At 37.9% G+C, this 20,073-nt stretch overlaps 1 protein-coding gene across 1 annotated transcript; it reads right to left on the bottom strand.

The window, feature by feature from the left end:
• Positions 1 to 3,337: 3,337 nt before the first annotated feature.
• Positions 3,338 to 15,183, bottom strand: PJA2 (praja ring finger ubiquitin ligase 2). The gene is made up of 5 exons (XM_013303313.3): positions 15,047 to 15,183; positions 11,114 to 11,739; positions 5,395 to 5,497; positions 4,980 to 5,095; positions 3,338 to 3,808 (listed from the first exon to the last, which is right to left on the bottom strand). Exons 1-5 carry the CDS (start codon positions 15,114 to 15,116, stop codon positions 3,680 to 3,682), a joined length of 1,044 nt encoding a protein of 347 aa, XP_013158767.2. The 5' UTR covers positions 15,117 to 15,183; the 3' UTR covers positions 3,338 to 3,679.
• Between the last annotated feature and the right edge of the window lie 4,890 nt (positions 15,184 to 20,073).

Genomic DNA, 20,073 nt, shown 5'->3' with positions numbered 1-20,073 from the left:
ACGGGCAGTGGAAGCAAGGATACACATCGTGGGGAGATGGTAGGGATATTGCCTGCAGTGCAGGGAGGAGATCAGGAAAGCCAAAGCACAGCTGGAGCTGAACTTTGCTAGGGACATGATAAAATAGCAAGGGTTTCTTCAGGTACATAGGACAACAAAGGATGGTGAAAGAAACCGTCCCCACCCAGTGGGCAAAACAGCAGAGTTGGCTACAGCAGACACAGAGGAGGCTGAGGTACCTCAACACATTTTTGCCTCTGTCTTCACCAGCAAGTGCTCTGGCCACAGCACTCAATTCACAGAATCTACGGGCAGGGACTGGAAGAATGAAGAATCAGCCACTGTAGGAGAAGGGTGCATGGGTTCAAGATCACCTAAGAAACCTAAATGTGCACAGATCCATAGGACTTTATGAAGTATACCTGAGAATCCTGAGGGAACTGGTAGATGAAATTGCTAAGCCACTATTCATCATGTTTAAGAAGTCGTGGCAGTACAGTGAAGCTCCCATCAACTGGAAAATGGGAAACATAACCCTTGTTTTTAAAAAAGGAAAAAAAAGATGATCTGGGAACAACAGGCCAGTCAGCCTCACCTTTGTGCCTAGCAAGATCATTGAACAGATCCTCCTGGAAACTACACTAAGGCACACGGAAAACAGAAAAGTGATTGGTGACAGCCAACATGGCTTTGCTAAGGGCAAACAGTGCCTCACAAACTTGGTGGCCTTCTGTGATGAGGTTATAGCATTGATGAATAAGGGAAGAGCAACTGATCATCTGCCTGAGCTTGTGCAAAGCATCTGATACTGTGCCACATAACGTCCTTGTTTAGAGATGTGGATTTCACGGATGGACCACTCTGTAGATAAGGAATTGGCCAGATGGCTTCACTCAAAGAGTTGCTGTCAACAGCTCAATGTCTGGGTGGAGTGATGGATGGTGTTCCTTGGGGGGTCTGTATTTGGACCAGTATTAACATCTTTGTCAGGGACATGGACAGGGGGGTTGAGTGTACCCACAGCAAGTCTACAGATGACAACAAGCCAAATGGTGTCACTGATACTCTAGAAGGAAGGAATGCTATCCAGAGGGACCCAGACATGCTGGAGAGGTGAGCCCATGTAAAACCTCATGAAGTCCAACAGAGCCAAGTGCAAGGTCCTGCACCTGGGTCACTGCAACCCCAAACATGGTAGAGGTTAGGCAGTATGTGGATTGAGAGCAGTGCAGCAGAGATGGACTTGTGGGTATTTGATGAAAAACTGAATAATAGCCAGCAATGTGCACCTGCAGCCCAGAAAGCCAATTGAATCCTGGGCTGCGTCAAAAAGAAGTGTGGGCAGCCAAGGGAGGTGATTCTCCCCCTCTACTCTGCTCTCATGAGATCCCACCTGCAGCACCGCATTCAGCATTAGGGCCACCAATATAAGAGGGACATGGACCTGTTAGAAAGAGGCCAAAGATGATCAGAGGGCTGGAGCACCTCTGCTATGAAGACAGGCTGTGAGAGTTGGGGTTGTTCAGCCCGGAGAGGAGAAGGCTCTGGGAGACCTTACAGCAGCCTGCCAGCACCTAAAGGGGCCTACAGGGAAGCGGGAGAGGGACTTTTTACAGGGGCATGTAGTGGTAGGACAAGGGGGAATGGATTTAAGCTGAAAAAGGGTAGATTTAGATTAGATATTGGAAAGAAATTCTTTACTGTGAGGATGGCAAGACCCTGGAACAGGTTGCCCTGAAAAGCTATGGATGCTCCATCCCCTGGAGTGTCAAAGCCAGGTTGGATTGTCCTTTAGACCAGGTTGCTCCGTGGAAGGTGTCCCTGCCCATGGCAGGCAGCGTTATTACAACATGATCTTTAAGGTAGTTTCCAACCAAACCATTCTAATTCAAACTCTTTCCATAGGACATGTAAACAGCTAAATAACCTGTAAGCAGTTATTTCTGTAGAGAAAGAAGAATTGCATTTTGCAACTCCATCCATAGAAAAACCAAAAGGCTGGTTTTCCACAAGTATTTAACCAAGTACAGAGTAAGGAAACAGAGGAAAACAGGAGCTTTCTGCATTGTGTAACAAGGAAGGTGTCTGCAGAGCCATGGCTGTTATCAGACAGCTCACTAAGTAACCTTAACAAAAATCCTAAAACATAAACAGGCACAAAAACTAAGGGAACTTCTCCTTTGACCTGAAGGAAGGTTCTTTCCACACTATCTTAAATAGCTATAATGGTGACAGTTAAGAAAAAAAAAAAAAATGTTTCAGCTGTTAGGCACACAGGTAACAAGTAATTTATCCTTTCAAAACCTGCCATAATTTGAAAGGAAGAGAAAAAAAAAATTAAAGTTTTTGTTGAGTCTTTTAAAGCAAAAAAAGCATTTAACTTTGGAATATAAATGTTTTTACAAAAATACTAAAATTAATTCAGTTTATATCATATAGTTAAGTTAGATGCTTCCAATATACTAGTGCATATAGTATATTAGACAAAAAAATAAACTTGTTTGTTAATGTTCCACATTTGGGCTCACATTCTTGTGCAATGCTAGGTTTTACCTAAGATGAGGAAATAAGATTCTTTTGCAGCTAAATGTTTGTACTTGAAAATGCCTAGAATATTTTCTTTGAGCAAAGAGAAATTTTTCTAGAGAAACATTATACTTTGCAGGGCCTTTTCAAGAACCAGGCCCCTATGAACGAAACAACTTAATATTTAAAGCAGGTACTACAGAACCTGCACAGCAATCTGTTTTGATTTATGAAAAAATAATCAACACAAACATTTGGACATGATCCAAAGGTTTGGATTTTTTTTTTACTTTCTACTTTTTGATAAACACATCTACTGGTATCTTTTGAGTATGACCTAGCATATGCTTTTCCAGACACCTTGTTAGAAGGACCTTTCATCTGCATTAGAAGGCAATAAATAGAAATATCTTAAAAAGAGAGATGGTATACATACATGCAGGAGACCCAATTAGTAGAATTGAATTTAAATGCAAACTGAAGGGACCAGCTGCCTAGCTCTTACAGCTTTAACTTCTCAGAAACTCAGAAGTTCAAGTGTTGAAGTTCTGTAGTTTATATACTTATTCAGGACACAAACTTTAAAATGGTGCTAGTACTTACTAAAAAAAACCTTACCAAAAGCAGCAATTCAATAATATTCCTCACATAAGGAAAAAATTATTATGGAATAGACTGGTAAGAATTATTGTTCCATTACACAATTTGTTTCCAGTAAAATCAAGTCCTGCAACTGCTGGCATCACAGAACATCTTTACACTTGATACAAATACGAGATCAATTACAAAATCACTCAGTGGCAATAACTGATAGAAACAAATAGTTCAGTTTATTTCTTCAACTTGATAAGCATAACTTACAAGCAGCAGGAACTTGAACAAAGTGCCACAATTATTTTTTGGGAAAAATATATCATAATACAAGCTTTAGACATTACAGTTACCAGAAAAATTCTATCAAGAAAGGCTGCACATGCCTCTCCACTGAAATTTTCAAAGTATTATTGTAAATCTAAAGAGTTTAGAAAGTCCTGAATCCTTTCTAAACTAAATATAGACAGTATTTTACAGATTATATTTTATACATCATTATTTCTGCATTGTAATTAAACAGGTGAAATCTACATTTTTACTTTGGTGGCAAAGATTAATTTCAGTTTGAAGCTCCTGTGGCACCGTGAACAGAAGATGCTGAGCTAGGATCAGATGGAGAGGGAACAGCAGCAGCAGCTTCAGGAAGCACAGGTGCGAGCACAACACGAAAAACTGGGCACGTATCCACCTACAAAAAAACAAAAAGGAAAAAAGCCCAGGTCATTTGCACAGTTTGCATTAAATTCTATTAAACATCTAAAGGTTATTATTTATGAACTATTTAATGTCTTCACAACTGCACTGTCTCAAAGACAAATTTGACTGCATAGCTACCTGGAGCTAAGAGTCATCTAACAAACTCAGAAATTTTTGTTTTGCTTTTGCACCAGTTACATGGAAGATGCAGAGAACCTGCTGTAAGTTTGTCTTCAAATAATTGATTTTACAGGTGGGAATTTTTTTCCTGAGGCAAGGATAACAAACTAGGTACAATCCAAATCTAACAGGAACTATTTTCAGCAACAGTCATTTTCAAAGAGCAGTTTACTTTGACAGAAAAAGGCAAGACATGTAATACAAGCAATATCAATATGGTAATCAATATTATGGAGGTAAAAAAACCGCCCAACAAAAAAAGAGGTGTTCTGATCTGACTTCCCTAGTCTGATTCAATCTTCCTTTTTTACCTCTTGAGGAAATTACGTGTTATACTGTAAGCTCACTGAGAACTAGTAAGTCCAGCCTCATACTATGCATAAAGTGCAAGTATAAGGAAAAAATACCAAATGAGTCATTACAGTTCTTTTAGTCTAGCCTCAATATGATAAGCCTTTTGAAGACATTTGGAAGGAAACTAATTACAAGTTATGAAAATTATATCTAATACAATATAGATTTACCAAAGGTGTCTTTTTAAACTTAATCTAGAAGCATTCCAGTAGTTCTCCCACCAACCTACGGTGACCAACTGTCACTATAAATGGTGACATTCTGACAAAACAGATTACTTTGCTCTTCTCAGAGAAAACAACCCATTTTCTTTACTTCAAGGTAAGAGTACAGAAAGATTTTCTCATACCAAAGCTAGTTATGACTTAACCATCTCTTTCATTCTTACTAAAAGCAGACCATGTTTTCCCTCACAGAAGTACCCCCTCTATTCAAGAAGTTGCCCTTTAGGCAAGTACAGGTATAAATTACTTCTCATTTGCACTCAAATTTGGTTCCATAATGCATAAAATTAACAGCTAGTTATTTCTTCATATTTCATCCCATTTTCAAGAAGTTAAATCTCTTCTTCCCAGAAGAACGCAAATACTCAAAAAAACACAACACCCCACCAATCCTGTAGCACTTACCTTCTGTAAGAAATGAATTATACAAATTTTGTGAAACATATGATGACAGGGGAGCTCCGTTACAATTTCACCTTCCACATATCCTTTGCAACAGATAGCACAACACTGCTCTTGACCTGTACCCATGATCAAGAAAAAGCATTATTATTATCATCTTGTTCTACATCTAAGATGAGCTCAAATTAAAATACGTATCTTAATATACTAATGACTACAAGATAGAATTACACTCCAGTAAAAATTAGTTTTCCAAACTGACTAAAGTTATATTCAGTTTCATTCAAGATTCAAAACCTCTTAGAACAACATTGCCAGCTGCAGATTAAGCATGTTTAAGTATTTCATCTACAGCATTATAGAAAGCTATTTGTTCTTATAAATTTTATGGAAAAAAATTAAGAACTAACTTCCATACCATTATTTGCGATGACAACATGTGGCAAACAATCTATGGTTTCCTTGGCAGCTGGTGGAAGAAAGAGTTCAACCTCAGACGACTGCAGATTTTCCACAGGACTCTGAAAAGGTTGAGCAGAGACCAAGTTCTTACTCACAAATGTAACATTCCATATAAAAACAAATAAGCAAGAAAAGTAATCAAATTATAATAGTATTACTTTCATAAATGGAAGTTATGTCTATCAGACTAATAGTACATCCACTTTAATGAGATGAAACAAGGTTGAAACAGTAACAGCTTGTTTAAGTCTTCTCAAAAGTATCAGGACAGCTTAATTATTTACTGAATGTTTATTTATTTTATGAAGTTTCAGAAGAGGCAGCAAGTAAAAAGTGTAACAGAGCTTAGGAATACAAAACTGTCATTACATTTCACTTTCTGGAAATAAAAGCCTCGTTAATGTGTTTCCTGGCTTCAACCACTAAATTACTCAGGTACAAACAAAAATATTAAGTACCTCAGCTACAATACCAATGTAAATTTTCAGCAAAACCCCCGGATCCACATAAGTCATTATACAGATGAGAAACACTTAAGACATAGTCCTCTGGAGTCATCCTGTTTGAAACTTAGATTTTTCACCATACAAACTTTAAGACTCCAGTGCTACAGCAGGCAGATTTGATGTTTACATCATACATTCAACACCATAAGACACTGAAAGGATCTCCAGTAGAAAAAAACACCACAGAACTCAGATTGGTTATATTCCTTAAGATATTTACTAGATAGACATCTTTGAACAGCAGAACGAAATGAAACTGAAGAGCCAAGAACACAAGAGGCACTGAGTTCATAACAGGTGTGACTAGTTCATTCCGTAGAAGTACAACTGCTTGCTAATCAGCATGGCAATTATTCATTCTAACAGCCATCAATCTCCCTTGGTAAGAAGTTTAAGATAACCTGACATTTTTGTAATGTTTGGGGCACACTTAACTAAAAATACCAAAAATATACTAGAGAAACATTGGATTATACACAAACATCTTCAACAGGCTCTCCTCTTGAACTTCAGAGAAAGTTACTAGAACTACAGCCTGAAAACATGCCCCGAGTTTTATCACAGTGGTAAGGTAGCTCAGGCAACCATCCCACCATAGATCTAAACTAGCAGGTTTGCACCTACAGTCAAGTGTTCATTACAGAGAGATCAGCATGAACTATCAGGCATATTTACAGCTCCTACTGCCACGCAGGCTCGTATTTAGAAATCTGGTAATTTACAGGAAGTCCTGGGACAGTTATCCCTAGTGCAGTATGCAAGTCCATCTACAACATAGGTACACTCTTCCAATTTAAACAGCTTAAAAACATTCAATTCTGCTACAGCAGACAATACCACCTTACTTTAAGGTGATTTTAGAACTTACATTTGTATTTTGCTACAGCTGCAGCGATCTGAGATTAATTTGTAGGAAAAAATACTATGCTTACTGAGATTAACTACCACAGCTGGAAAAATTAGATAAGACTCCAGACAGAAGGATTAGTATTACATGTGTCTAACCTCTGTCTATATCTAGTATGAGTAGTGAAACAGAAAGCAGTTTTCAAAAGCATTGTATTGTTTGCTTTTGAAAGCTACACAAAAAAGCATCACCAACAAAGCCTCACAATGAATCTGATGCTTAAAACCACATCCTCAAAATGAAAGCAGAGCAAAGTAGTGTCCATTTTACAACTTTTGTCAGATACCTTTATTTCCTTCCTCTTATTACTTATGCAACTGTTTACCACTCCATGTACCATAAGCCAAATGCTGGACACTACTAAAAAGAGTGCTATAGCCTAGAGGGTTTGACCTCCTTACATCAGTGAATCAGCACAGGAAATGTTCACACATGAAGTCACTATACTAATGCTATAAACCAAACACTCCTGGCTAAGTACTTTCCTTTAAAGAAATGGAAGTAAAAAAAGTCACTCATAGGTTATTACATTTTAGGATTGCAGAGTCTTATTAAAAATAGGTGTGTTCTATAAGATATATTCACTACTTTTCCCATCCAAATGGGACAATTATGATGGATTTCCTCCTCCCCTCCCCAATTAAAATACACTTGAATTTTCAATGCATTACCATGTCACATCCCTTTCAAGTGTTTCACAGCTACAGTAAATTTGTTTGCTGGATAGAGAAGTTTTGGAAAGATTTGAGCTATAATAGACTCTCAAAATTAATTGTTTTTATAGGTGAAAAAGACCTGATTAATGAATGTCCTATTTTAGATAAGAGAATTTGGGGAAAGTTAAGGGAGGTGCATTAAGTAAATCAGTAACAAGTTGGAGGAAGTCACAGTCATTAGATAGGTTATTAATGATGCTATAATTAAACTCAATCCAACCTGTTCATCAAATCAGAATAACACCTAAAGCTAGTCAAAACACAGACTTCTCCATTACAAAACACCTGGTGTAAAAATACTTAGTGCAGAAAGCAGATGGGTTGCTTTTTAAACTTGAAGCAAAAACACAGGCACATTGCACCCATAAGGTAGAACCAGACTAAGCAAGATTTAAGTAATAGCTGTGTGCTCTAAAGCCAGATCTAAATAACACTAAAATAGCAAAACTGGCAACAAGTAGCCTGTTAGAAAGACAAATATAAATACATGTGTAGTATTTAACTGCCAAGTGGCAAACCAGCCGGGGATATAGTTATTCAAACAGAATGAAAACACATGCAAGCAGTAAGAGGGAAGGTGAGAGCTGAAGTTGTAGAACAAGCAGAAAGTTTTCTGGTGAAACTAATCATCATGCAGCAAAATGCCTAGCAGAACCAGAACAAACCCTGATCCCCAAAAGATCAACTATGTCAAGAACTGATGAAATCACTCCCTTTACTCTTGGGGAGAGGGATGAGGAGCATAAGATACCAATCATGAAGACTACAACTAGTTTCAGTTCTCACCTCCCTCAAAGAGCTCTCAAACCTGATCACCTTGACCTAAGGTACCTCTCAGTGACCTCTAACTCCCTAGTTGATACATACATACAGTTGCAATAAAACTACAGAACAAAAATAGTCATATATTACAAACATTTCCTATACACATTATAAATTGAAAAATCAGAAATTGCATTTCACAGCAGAAAGCAAAGACATTTTCAGCAATATCTTACCCAAAATGCAGTGTACAGCATTTTCAGGGAAAAAAATATTTTTTAAAAAAAAATACTTTAGTGATGCAAAAGTCAAACTGAAGTAACTTTTCCAGTGTGGGTATCTAAGTAAGCACTGTGATGATAGTACCAGAGGCAAGGAAAAGGCTTTGTAATACTATGACATACTTAATATTTCAGTGAAAGATTTTACTATTTCAAATCTGTGGAACACATTTCGACATCTTTATCTACAGTTGGCTGACAATGAGGCAAGTTGTGTTTAAAAGCTGTTCTGAATGTCCTTCCAAGAACACAAGTCCCTAATCTATCTTAATCTCTTAATAAAATATAATGTGACCATGTCCTTGACTGGGTTACACTGGACTAGCCATCTGCAAGTCCTGTTTTCTAGAAAGCAGAAAACATTATATCCTAATCCTGTCTACATCTTGATGTGGTCATTATACAGGATCTCAGCAAACAAAATTAACTCTGAATAGACAGACATTATAGAGCCTTTTTCTGCTTACTTTCTCTCAGCTTCCAAAAGTACTTGCAATATTGCCTCGGAGAAATATTGAACAGTACTGTGTAAGCCTTGCTCTTATTTTCTGAAGAAATTTTAGTACCTATCTTCACACTGGAAAGAAAGGCACTCTATATATTCTGCTTGATATGTGGAGGAAATAGTCAGAATTCTTACTTAAAACCCATATTGTTCATTTCGTTACAGTCAATATAGTTGTTCCTTTTACTACTCAGTTACCATTTTTTGCTGACTAATTCCAATAATGCCAGACTTCTATGCTCACTGTAAAGTTTCAGACATGTAAGTGCTAAAATTAAAGCACAAATGCTTTCTTCTTGCCCAAGATCCACAGCAACCTGTACCACAGTTCTTGAGAATAACTACCTTTGACCTTTGCACTCATATCTGCTTGCCAAGTCTGTTCAATGACAGTCCAGTTCCTGATGACACCAACAGAATTACAGCATCTTCTCAGTCAGCCACACTTACAGCCATAGGATTGCTTTTACAGGTCAGCCTGTGAAGACTGCACATACTTCTCCCGACAGAGTAACTAAGGAAGTGTTGTTACACAGTAATAAGAAAGAAACACTCAGCTCTAACAACCTCAGTCTCCTCTTCAAGTGTTAACATATAGATTAAAGAAAAAAAACGGATTAATTTTGCCTCTCTAAACAGTTCCTCTTGCTTTGGTCAAAGGACGAGGTCAACTGCTTCTGTAGTTCTGGTTTTTGATGAAGTGAGAACCAGCAGCTATGAAAGAGACAAGACATTTTCTCTATACAACTACAAAATACTGCTTTCATAGTAAGGATATCAACAGACTTCCTACACATGAATAGGCAGGTCTGAAGTGTCTCCAGATGAGTAATGCTAACAAGATGCTACACAGCTGGAGAAGGCCCTATGGTACTCTATCTTAAGTAATACCGACCTCCCATATACCTTGGGGGATGCAAGTTATGTGGAAACGGAATGACTGGCAACTTCTGGGAACAATGCTTCCACCCCCTTGGAAACCCCCCCATGAAGTTTATTCATGCAATCATTAATTCTGCACATATGAGAAAAGTATCTATTATTGTCCCACCAACTATCAGCTTTAGAAAGCATTTTAAACAGTCCTTGGTATTTTGTCTGCAAGCAGACTATGACATAGTATCTGCTCTGTTCACCTCTAAGAGCTAGTAGTCTAACTGTCCCTTGCTGCCCCTAAAGTTGTCACACACAAAACATTCACTTTAATTGTTGTAACACTATATGATATGTCTACCCATCATTTAACTCTTATTTTGACAAATACCCTGCAGGGGAAACTTCTGGCAGTGCAAGAATTGTCACATTGGATCAAACTGAATTTCAGCTAGCTCCATATTCACTATGACAGTGACTTACATCATGTAAACCAGAAGAGAGACAGATCATAACCTTGCTAGTTCTTGATAACAAGTACTCTGGTTTATCCAAAGTTAGAGAGACAGAAAGTGATCAGAACAAGCTTTTATCTTGTTCTGCTTGTGTGATTTGTTTTTTTTTTTTATTATTTTAAAAACACAGAATCCAGACCTGGCAAACACAGAAAAATCTTCTACTGAGGAATAAAAAAAAAATCAGATACCCAATTGTACTCTTGCAAAAAAAAAAAAAAAACAAAACAAAACAAAAAACAAGGTGTACCAATTCACCCATAGCAAAAGAAAGCTATGTATGAATAGCTATGTAGGGAATCTGGCAACATTCTTTAAAATAATTTAAATGGTGTATGCTTACGATGGTAGAAATAATTACTTTTTTCCTTTAAGAAATAAACACGTTCTAAAAGGAGTAGCACTGATCAATGACTTACTTTAAATGACTACATCACTTTAAAAACTTCCAACATTTATTTTCAAACTTGCAGACCTGAAAGTTCAAGCTAAAACATGAATGCACTTTTCCCGATTCTCCCACTTTTCAGATTATGCTGAAAAAGGATTCAGTAATAAAAACTTATGCCACAACATCACTGATATAATATCACCAAAAATAGTTTAATACCTCCACAATTTGCTGCACCTCCTGTGTTTCGTGATTGGGACCACTTGGTTTACTTGATATATTCTGTATAGCTTGATGATCAGCAGAAGATTTAGATGTCTTGTTGTCTAGACATGCCAGGCCTGGATCTGTGCCAGAATCTCTCATTAAAGGCATTGGTTCTATTTCTTCATAACTTCCTCCAGGAACACCGTGGCAGAGAGTGAATAAACTGGACTTTAACTCAGAAAAAATCATAGTCTCCTCTACTAACTTAGAAAGTATTCTATCTAGGGTTTGCTGAAATAAACTTGCCATTTCACTTGCCAAATCTCTGTCTTCATCATCTTCCTCTCCATCATTGCTATCTGGCTGAGAGGAGCCATTATTTACCAAAGCAATTCCATTCTGACCATTCAAATTATTGCACTCTCCAGATGCATAATTTCCAAGGTCAACAGAATCCTCAAAAGGACCTGTAAGGTTTGAGATTTGGATGCCTTCCAGACCAGAGAATGGAGAAGATGGTGTGTTCACTTCAGAATTTTGGCTTGATGTGTTTTGGGAACTGGGTTCTTGTTTTCCAGTATTTTGGGGTAAAGACTCATTTAATAAACCAGAAGAAACCTGATCCAATGGACTGCAACCTACAGAGAAAGATGTAAAAAACAATACATTGAAATAATAAAAAATTGAAATATTCTTGTCTAGAACAGCTGCTTATGAAAAAGAAAAGATAGTCCACTAGGACTCCAGTGCAATTTGATTAGAGAAACATTTAACCCAGATTCAGTCATTTTTCACTAAAATATTTACCTTCTCATTTATATAAGCTAGGCATATAAAAAACAGACTTAAGTGATACAATTTCATCTCGGCCTGTGACAGCAAAAAAACCCCAAGTTTTAAAAGGAACATGTTTATAAGCAGCATTTTTACATTGTTTACAAAAAAGGAAATTTTAAGATGAGAACAGGAAATCTGAAAAAAAACCAAACCAACTCTTGGAAAGTTAAAAAGCTACAACACTTCTTTCCATAAGTTAAAAATCGGACTATCCATTCATTAGCAGGCTAAATCGTGTCTCTGTAAGCCACCTATTGCTACTATAAATTCCATAGTAATAGCACTATATTTTGTATATGAAGCTGTGAATGCAATTCCTCATAAGAAAATAGTAGAGATGAATGTGGAATTAAAGTTAGGAGTTACCATCATTGCAAATTGTTTGGTTATATTACATTTCAATACCTCTTGCATAAAGGGACAATAAATGTCAAACCCAGCAGCAGAAGTTAGGTAAACACATGTATAGTGCTGCTACTACAAAATTAATGTTTAGTTCAAGTAATTTTTAAACTCCTAATCAAGGCAATAGTCCAAACTATTTTTGAACATACAAAGGCGTGCATAGCTTGATGAGAATATCTGAAGTTTTTGAGTCTGTATTTAGACATTTGGTAACTTAAACCACAAGACCAAAAAGACACTATGGTTAACTGAAGTGATTCCCTGGCATGTTATTTTAAAAGCAACTAGAGGTAAGGAACCATGCAAAACTAGTGTTGCAGGATTAAAAGTGAAAAAAAAGAAAAAAGTATCTCATCTAAAGAGATAGAGCTTGCCTAGGTTGTTGAATTCATGCCACTGAATTAAAAGCTGTGCCTCTCAGCGCTAGAGGTGTGGCTTGCAGGAAGCAATACTGTAACATTACATTTTATCTAATTAAAGTCTTCAAGTTCCCTCACAAAATTGAACAGCTGACACTGGAAGGCAGGCCCCTCTGGAGATCATCCAGTCTGCTGCTCTTGCTCAGAATCGCCTATAGTAGGTTACCAAGGGCCATGTCCAGTCATATTTCTATTATTTCCAAGGATACAGTCTTCTACACATCTTCCACAGTTGCTTAGATATATCCAAGATATCAAGCCAGTTAGTAAGGAAATATGTAGTATATTTTAGGTAGTACTGCCTCACCAAAAAAAATAAGTATCAAATGTGGAAAAAAGTAACCTACTTAAATCAATCCAAAACATTTCTCAAAGGTAGATTTGAAAGTCTGTAATACAGAAAAAGACCAAGTATATAAAGCATGGCATTTTTTTTATTAGACTTACTACAGAAAAATAAGTCACTCAGAATTTATATACAAAGCAACTGCATTAAGAACAAGGAGATAAGAAATTGGCCATTTAGAGTGTATTATGAACCATAAAATAACAGCATGTTTATTTCTGAGTAAGTGAAACAAGAAAGTTGGTAGCATTAGACAGTAGGAAGATCTCTACAAGTGTCAACACTGCCTTACAGGAAACAAGCTAACTAGATATAAGTACATAAAGTATATAAAGCATATAAAACTGAAAATGTTCAAGTAACAAAAAAAATAAAATTACCTCGATATGATCTACAACACACAGCTGTCTTCAAGATGAATGACATATGACAAAGTTACATTAGCTCTATGCTATTATAAAAGGAGAAAATTAGGAGAAAGCAGATACAAAATAGCTTATAAAGGAAAGATAAGAAAAATGTTACTTTATAGAAATCATAGAGTCATTTAGGTTGGAAAACACCTTTAAGATCGAGTCCAATTGTTAATCTAACATGGCCAAGCCCACCACTAAACAATATCCCTAAAAGCCACATCTATACATCTTTTAAACACCTCCAGGGATGGCGGCACAACCACTTCCTTGTGCAGCTCATTCCAATGCTTGACCACTCTTCACCCAGTGAAGAAATGTTTCTTAATATCTAATTTCCCCTAGTGCAATTTGAGGTTGTTTCCTCCTGTCCTATCACTCGTTACCTGGAAGAAGAGACCAACTCCCACCTGTCTACTACTTCCTTTCAGGTAGTTATAGAGGGTGCTAAGAAGCTCCCTGAGCTTCCCTTCTCCAGACTAAACACCCCCAGTCCCCTCAGCGGCTCCTCATCAGACCTGTGCCCCAGCCCCTTCGCCAGCCCCGCTGCCCGTCTCTGGACACGCTCCAGCCCCTCGATGTCCCCCTTGCAGTGAGGGGCCCAGACCTGAACACAGGGTTCGAGGGGCGGCCTCACCAGTGCCCAGTGCAGGGGGACAGTCACTGCCCTGGTCCTGCTGGCCACACTGTTTCTGATACAGGCCAGGGTGCTGCTGGCCTTTTTGGTGCCCTGGGCACACTGCTGGCTCGTATTTGGCCAGCTGTCAAAAACACCCCTAGGTCCTTTTCTCCAGGGCAGCTTTCTAGCCCGTCTTCCCCAAGCCTGTAGTGTTGCATGGGCTTGTTGTGACCCAGGTGCAGGACTCAGCACTTTGGAAGATCTGAGGCTATGTGACACTTTTTATCAGAAAACCTCATACAGTTAAGAAGATGGGAATATGTTCTAATCCAGCCAGCAGGTTTTTATTTCTTTATGAAATTATTGTTCAGGTGCTGAACTCACAAGAGACATTTTGGGAAATATTAACATTCAATATTCATTGAACAAGAAAAGGAAGTGGTCTGACTGGTATACACAAATAAAAAGAGAACCTTTAAGAATATTTTGTAGACTTAAATTAATTCCCACCTGGTCCATGGTACATCAAGTATTTTATAGCCAAGTTCCAAACAGAAGGTTTGAATAGGTATTCTCTTCCAAACATGATTTGTAATTTGAAGACAAAATTATTTAGATAGTTAGAAAACATTAACTCATTCAGGAATGCCCTTCTTCAGATGAAATTAAACAGCCTAAAATAGACTAATTTGCCTTCATGTTAAGTTTCATTCTGTAAAGCCATATGAAATGTACTTTACACATGATATTTGTCTATTCTCTTCCCTTCACATTTCTCTATGCCCTCCTCCTCTACTCCCAAGCATCCCAGTTTGCATTGTAATGGTAAATACACAAAGATATGCACATACATAAATAATTTTCTCTGAACATCTTCCAATTCTAATTGTTCGCAGACTTTCTTACCTTTGTGATCATCTAAAGTGGATGTAGACATATCTTCTTCCATATTACTATCTGTAGTGGTGCGGTACATTCTTGAGTTTGTGGCAGACTATTCTGTTATCTTCTTAACACTGCTACATGAGATTACGAAGGAAAGAAAAAGATAGAGATTCATGAGACAACAATGTCCTTATGAATACCCTCTTCCCCAACACTTTGATATGATTGCTCTCACAAGGAATCTCCCATTTCTTAAAAGTCTTGAGCTGCACTAGCAGTACAATTAAGACGGTGAAGAGCTCTGGACACTCGTGTTATAAAAGCATGTAACAAATTTCATCTACACTAAGACAAGCAGTCGTCTTGCCCCCATCTTGAAGGTTTTGTAATCAATAACAGGGATTTACAAAAAAATTAAAAATAGTCCAGATGTCATATGACTTTTTTGAATGCGATTCACTTCTGCACATAGCTCTGACAACACATATGTCAGCTTGCAAAAAAAACATTTGCAAGCACTGTAGTGGAAAAGCCTTCAGGTAATGCAGCACAGTTCAGCCTCTCCTACTCAGCTGATCTCTGCAAAGGCAAAAGTACAATTAGCCAAATCATATCTCTTAAAACAAAAGTCTCAAGTCCCAGACAGGTACAGCCATGCAGAGCAATTGCCCACATATGGCTCATACTATTACAGCAGTATTCCATATTAATGGATCTTAATGCTTTTACCAAGAAAACATGGGATAAGTAGTACAAGGTTTCACATCCAATGGCTGTTGTTTATACAAATGCAACTAGAATTTCAGCATTTCAGATGTTCAGTGCCTTTTTTTGTGTCCTTTTGAGTCTCTCCTGATATTTACTAGATATGGAATTAAGTAGCTTTATTATTCTTGAAACTCAAACTGAAAAGGAGACGAAGTCCAAAAAAATAAAGTTTGCAACCATTAATACAGTTTCCTGAACTTCAGAAAAATAAGAAAGCTTTTTTTTCTTTCCTGGCTGTGAAACATTTTTCACTATCCTTAGTAAGATGATAACTATATGCAAAGACTCCATTTGTTAGCAGTTATTTTATGCATCTTCAAGTAGAACAGCCACTAGTAAGGCTGGTAGTTGCAGTATGTGGACTGCCTAAGAGACATAACTGCACATATGTACCAACTATCAGAGTCCAAGGAGGTGGGGTTTTTCTTTGTTTTGTTTTTTGTGTTTTTTTTAACTGGCATCACCGTTGAAGCTGTCATTTTGCTAGGACTGACATACAGGAAACTAACTGTTGCTGCCTACCCAACATAAAAAATAAAATCCAAGGGGAAATGATGAAATCTTTTTCTTGGGGCTGCACTCTTAGAAAAAACACATGATCCCTTAAGAGCTTTAATATAAGAAACAAATAGAAGAAAGCTGTCTATTGTAAGCTACAGCTTCCAGTAGAAGCTAGTCTTAAGATGTTCAGCCACATAACATTCTAAAAGAAATGGGTCTACAATTGCCAACATAGCAATTCTGGAAACATTTCCCTAGCAATCTGCACTACAAATTTCTGGGGGGAAAAACCCCCAAATACTGTCTGCCATATCTTCTCCACAGACCAAAACCAGACAGACATGAGTAGTATAATGATGGTGTAAGATTCAGGGCCTCAGAAGAAAATGCAAGTTCCAATAAAAGAAAAATAATCACTTTTGCTTTCAGACTGTTACAAATGAGGATACAACTCAATCTGAATTTAGCAGTATTTATTATAAATGGTAAAAGGCAAGTAAACAGCACTGGGTGCACAGGGAGTCTGCGCTCCACCAACACACACACCCTATACAACAACATGTTCCCTTTTATGCTCATTGTGCTAATACATATTCATTGTTATATCGGGAAATGGCATGGCTGTTCAGATTAGTTCTTGACATAGGTGTTCCTTTCCTTGTGTCTGCATGCTTAATGTTTAGGGTCCCTTTGGTGGTCATCAGGGATGAAGATAGATGTCTTCCTCGCTTGTCCTCTTTCTCACCCTGAAGAGCTGACTTCTTTCTTTTACCATGTAAGGTGATGTAAGATGTATTAAACTGAGCTGAATAGAAGATGGAGCAATACACACTCAGTATCTCCTGACAGGACACCAGTTCTACAAAACTGATCAGTCCTACAGATGCAAAACACCAGTGACTAAATAACCAAGGTACAGGAAACTGGATAGTTACTCACTTCTCAGGCTAAAGATGTTTATACACACATACACCTCCATCCTTTCCAAAGGGTACTACACAGTTACCTGAATTCCTCAAAGGCTCATTAGCAGCTGTCATAAAGCAGAAAAGCATTTTAGATTACAAGAGCTGGATTTAAAAAACAAAAACAGGAGAGAGTGTCTCCTAAAACACACAATGCACAAACAGGTAGGTCCAGCCTTTCCCATGTACTGCCTTAACCACCAATGCAGAGCAGCATGCTTTCTCTTTACTTCAACAAATACTGCACTAAGGACTCCACTTCATAGAGCCAGCAAACTAAAAGCTGTAACGTATAAAGCCTCAGAATCTAGACCCAAACCATCTGACTTGCATAACCAACTTGTCCTTTCCCACAAAAGAACCCACCATTCTCCCAGAAGTAGCACCAAGTTCAAGGTTAACTATAGACACATGCATACATGTGTTGACAACCAAGTACTGTAACTTGAGTGTTCAGAAATGATCCATCCCCCTGACCACAATCCTATATATAATCCTCAAACCATTCTAATTTACAAAGCCAGATTTGGAACCACAGGAGTTTCCTGCTCAGTTATATGCCAAGTCCTCTAACAGGATCCCAGTCCCGGCCCACTGAAACCCAAACACCTCCCTTTCCTCTCCTCTCCCTTACTTTTTGTTGTACTCTATCCTCTTGACTCCCTCACATCCTGCACACAAACAAGAGAAGCAGCTTCCTGGGATCAAGGACTACATGATCTAGATCTACACCACTACTTAAATCACCACGGTTCACGCAGATGCAAGATACCAGTTGTGGCATACACCCAGCTCCGGAACAGGGCTACATTTTCTGCCACAGGAGCAGGCACACTGGTCTTACTCGTGACTCCCAGAACTGCTGTGATCTACACAGCATCAGTTTGCTGGAGCACAGTCCAACCCATAGAAGCAACAATAAAAAAAATCATATAGATTAAAGAAATCAGTTTAACTAACGCAGTCCTGACAAAACCTTTCCTTTTGTCCAAGAGCTGAAATAGTAAAGAGCTTCCTTTACATACCTAGCAATTTTTGTAGTTTAAGGAGAAGGCAAGTGAGCTTTGTAACTTCTACTAAAAAAAAATACTTCACATAACCCTAGAAACCTCACAAGAACATTTTCAGTTAATTATTCCAACAAATTTACCTGATCTTCTCTTCACCCTGTTATGTCCGATTTTATTTCCTTGGCATCATTCACTCACACACACAGCCATCTCCTAAGCCTATTACATCTCTCACAAAGTGAAAACAAAATAAGGACTGTGGCATGGGAAGAGGGGGCAGGGGGGGAAGCCCTCCCAAGTATTTTTCATACCAAAGAGAGGGTAATTTTCTGCTGCAGGAGGCATTTAGCTTGCTTTCTTTTTTGTTAAGACATATAAAGTAAGCTTCAAATATCTTAAAGTAGTATTTTTTTTCCAACCTTTTAATAACTTGTAACTTTCTCCACTCTCAGATTTTTCCCAGCATTCTTGAACAGGTATGCATATTCTGATCTCAATGCCACCACACTTGACACAGAAGGAAAAAGAAATCTCCTTTATCCTACTCAGCTGCTTTTTTTTTTTTTTTACATCTATGAATTATGGAAACCATTTTATTCCACAAGGCAAGAATGGGATCTCACATCCAAGGTTTGAAAATGGAATGCATGTAATACTGACACAACTACTGTTTTCTAAGCTGATGTGTTAAAGCAGAAATTGCATTTACTCCTAGAAGTATATGAATGCATTTGGCTGTCAAATGGGCAAAACTTAAAACCAGGTCACATTCTTGACACCTTCTCCCTTACCTAACAAGTTCTGAAACATAATGAAGACATACCCCTCATCAACTCAAAGTTGCACATAAAAATATTCACGTTATCTTTTAAACTGTATTATCCAATATTCTTTGTCTCTAACCAATATTCCACATCTCTCTTCCTGCAGATATTGAAAGCATCCAGGAGAAGAAATCTGAATTAGAATGGAGAATTTTCAATCTTGTAACCAAGACTGCTCAGGATGCTAGAGAGATTATTCGATTTCAGTTCATGGAAGGCAGGCATGGAATAATCCCAAAAAGGGAGAGATATTGTTTCAAATTCTTGAAAAATTTATTACTGTCACAATTTCCCTCTCTTGCCACTGTGGGCAGATTAACAGAAATTCTTCAAATATTGTATTATGCTCACAAGCTGTAAACTACATTCACTGGCAAATTACTACTCAAAACAATAAGTATTCAGTTAGAATTTATCTTCACTATCTGTAATTTGCCTAAACCTCAGAAAGCCGTATGTCATGGTCTAACCCTTGTAGGCAGCTAAGCACTACAGAGTCACTCAACTCAGCCCCCCCACTCAGTGGGATGGGGAGAGAGACAGAAGGGTAGAAGTGAGTAAACTCATGGGCTGAGATTAAGACAGTTTAATATTTTTTAAAGAGGAAAAAAGGGAATAACGAGGAAAGAAACAAAATCAAGAAAAGAATGATGAAAAACTCACATCACTCACCAGCAACCCACCAGTGCCCACAGTTCCAACATTAACAGCAGCCTGGCAAACTTCCTTTCCTGCTCACACACACACTGCCCCCCACCAATTTTATTGCTGAGCACAAGATCATATGCTATGGGTATCCCTTTGGTCAGTTGCAGTCAGCTGTCCTGGCTGTGTCCCCTCCCAGCTTCCTGTGCCCCCTTGCCTGCTTGTTGACAGGGCAGTGTGAAAAGCCGAGGCAGCTTTAGCTCTGAGTAAGCACTAGTACTAAAATATCCCTGTGTTATCAACACTTATTTTCAGCAAAAATATATAAAACATAG

Source organism: Falco peregrinus, chromosome Z (genome assembly GCF_023634155.1).
Source record: "Falco peregrinus isolate bFalPer1 chromosome Z, bFalPer1.pri, whole genome shotgun sequence".
NCBI classification, from domain to species: domain Eukaryota; kingdom Metazoa; phylum Chordata; class Aves; order Falconiformes; family Falconidae; genus Falco; species Falco peregrinus.
This window is presented reverse-complemented; position numbering and strand designations above follow the sequence as displayed.

Excerpts from the sequence above, each read along its gene's own strand:
- PJA2 (XM_013303313.3), bottom strand. The coding sequence starts at position 15,116 with ATGTACCGCACCACTACAGATAGTAATATGGAAGAAGATATGTCTACA. Across the intron at positions 11,740-15,046 it reads CACTTTAGATGATCACAAAG|GTTGCAGTCCATTGGATCAG; the intron begins GTAAGAAAGTCT and ends CTTTCTCTGTAG. Across the intron at positions 5,498-11,113 it reads AGGTGCAGCAAATTGTGGAG|AGTCCTGTGGAAAATCTGCA; the intron begins GTATTAAACTAT and ends CAACCTTTTCAG.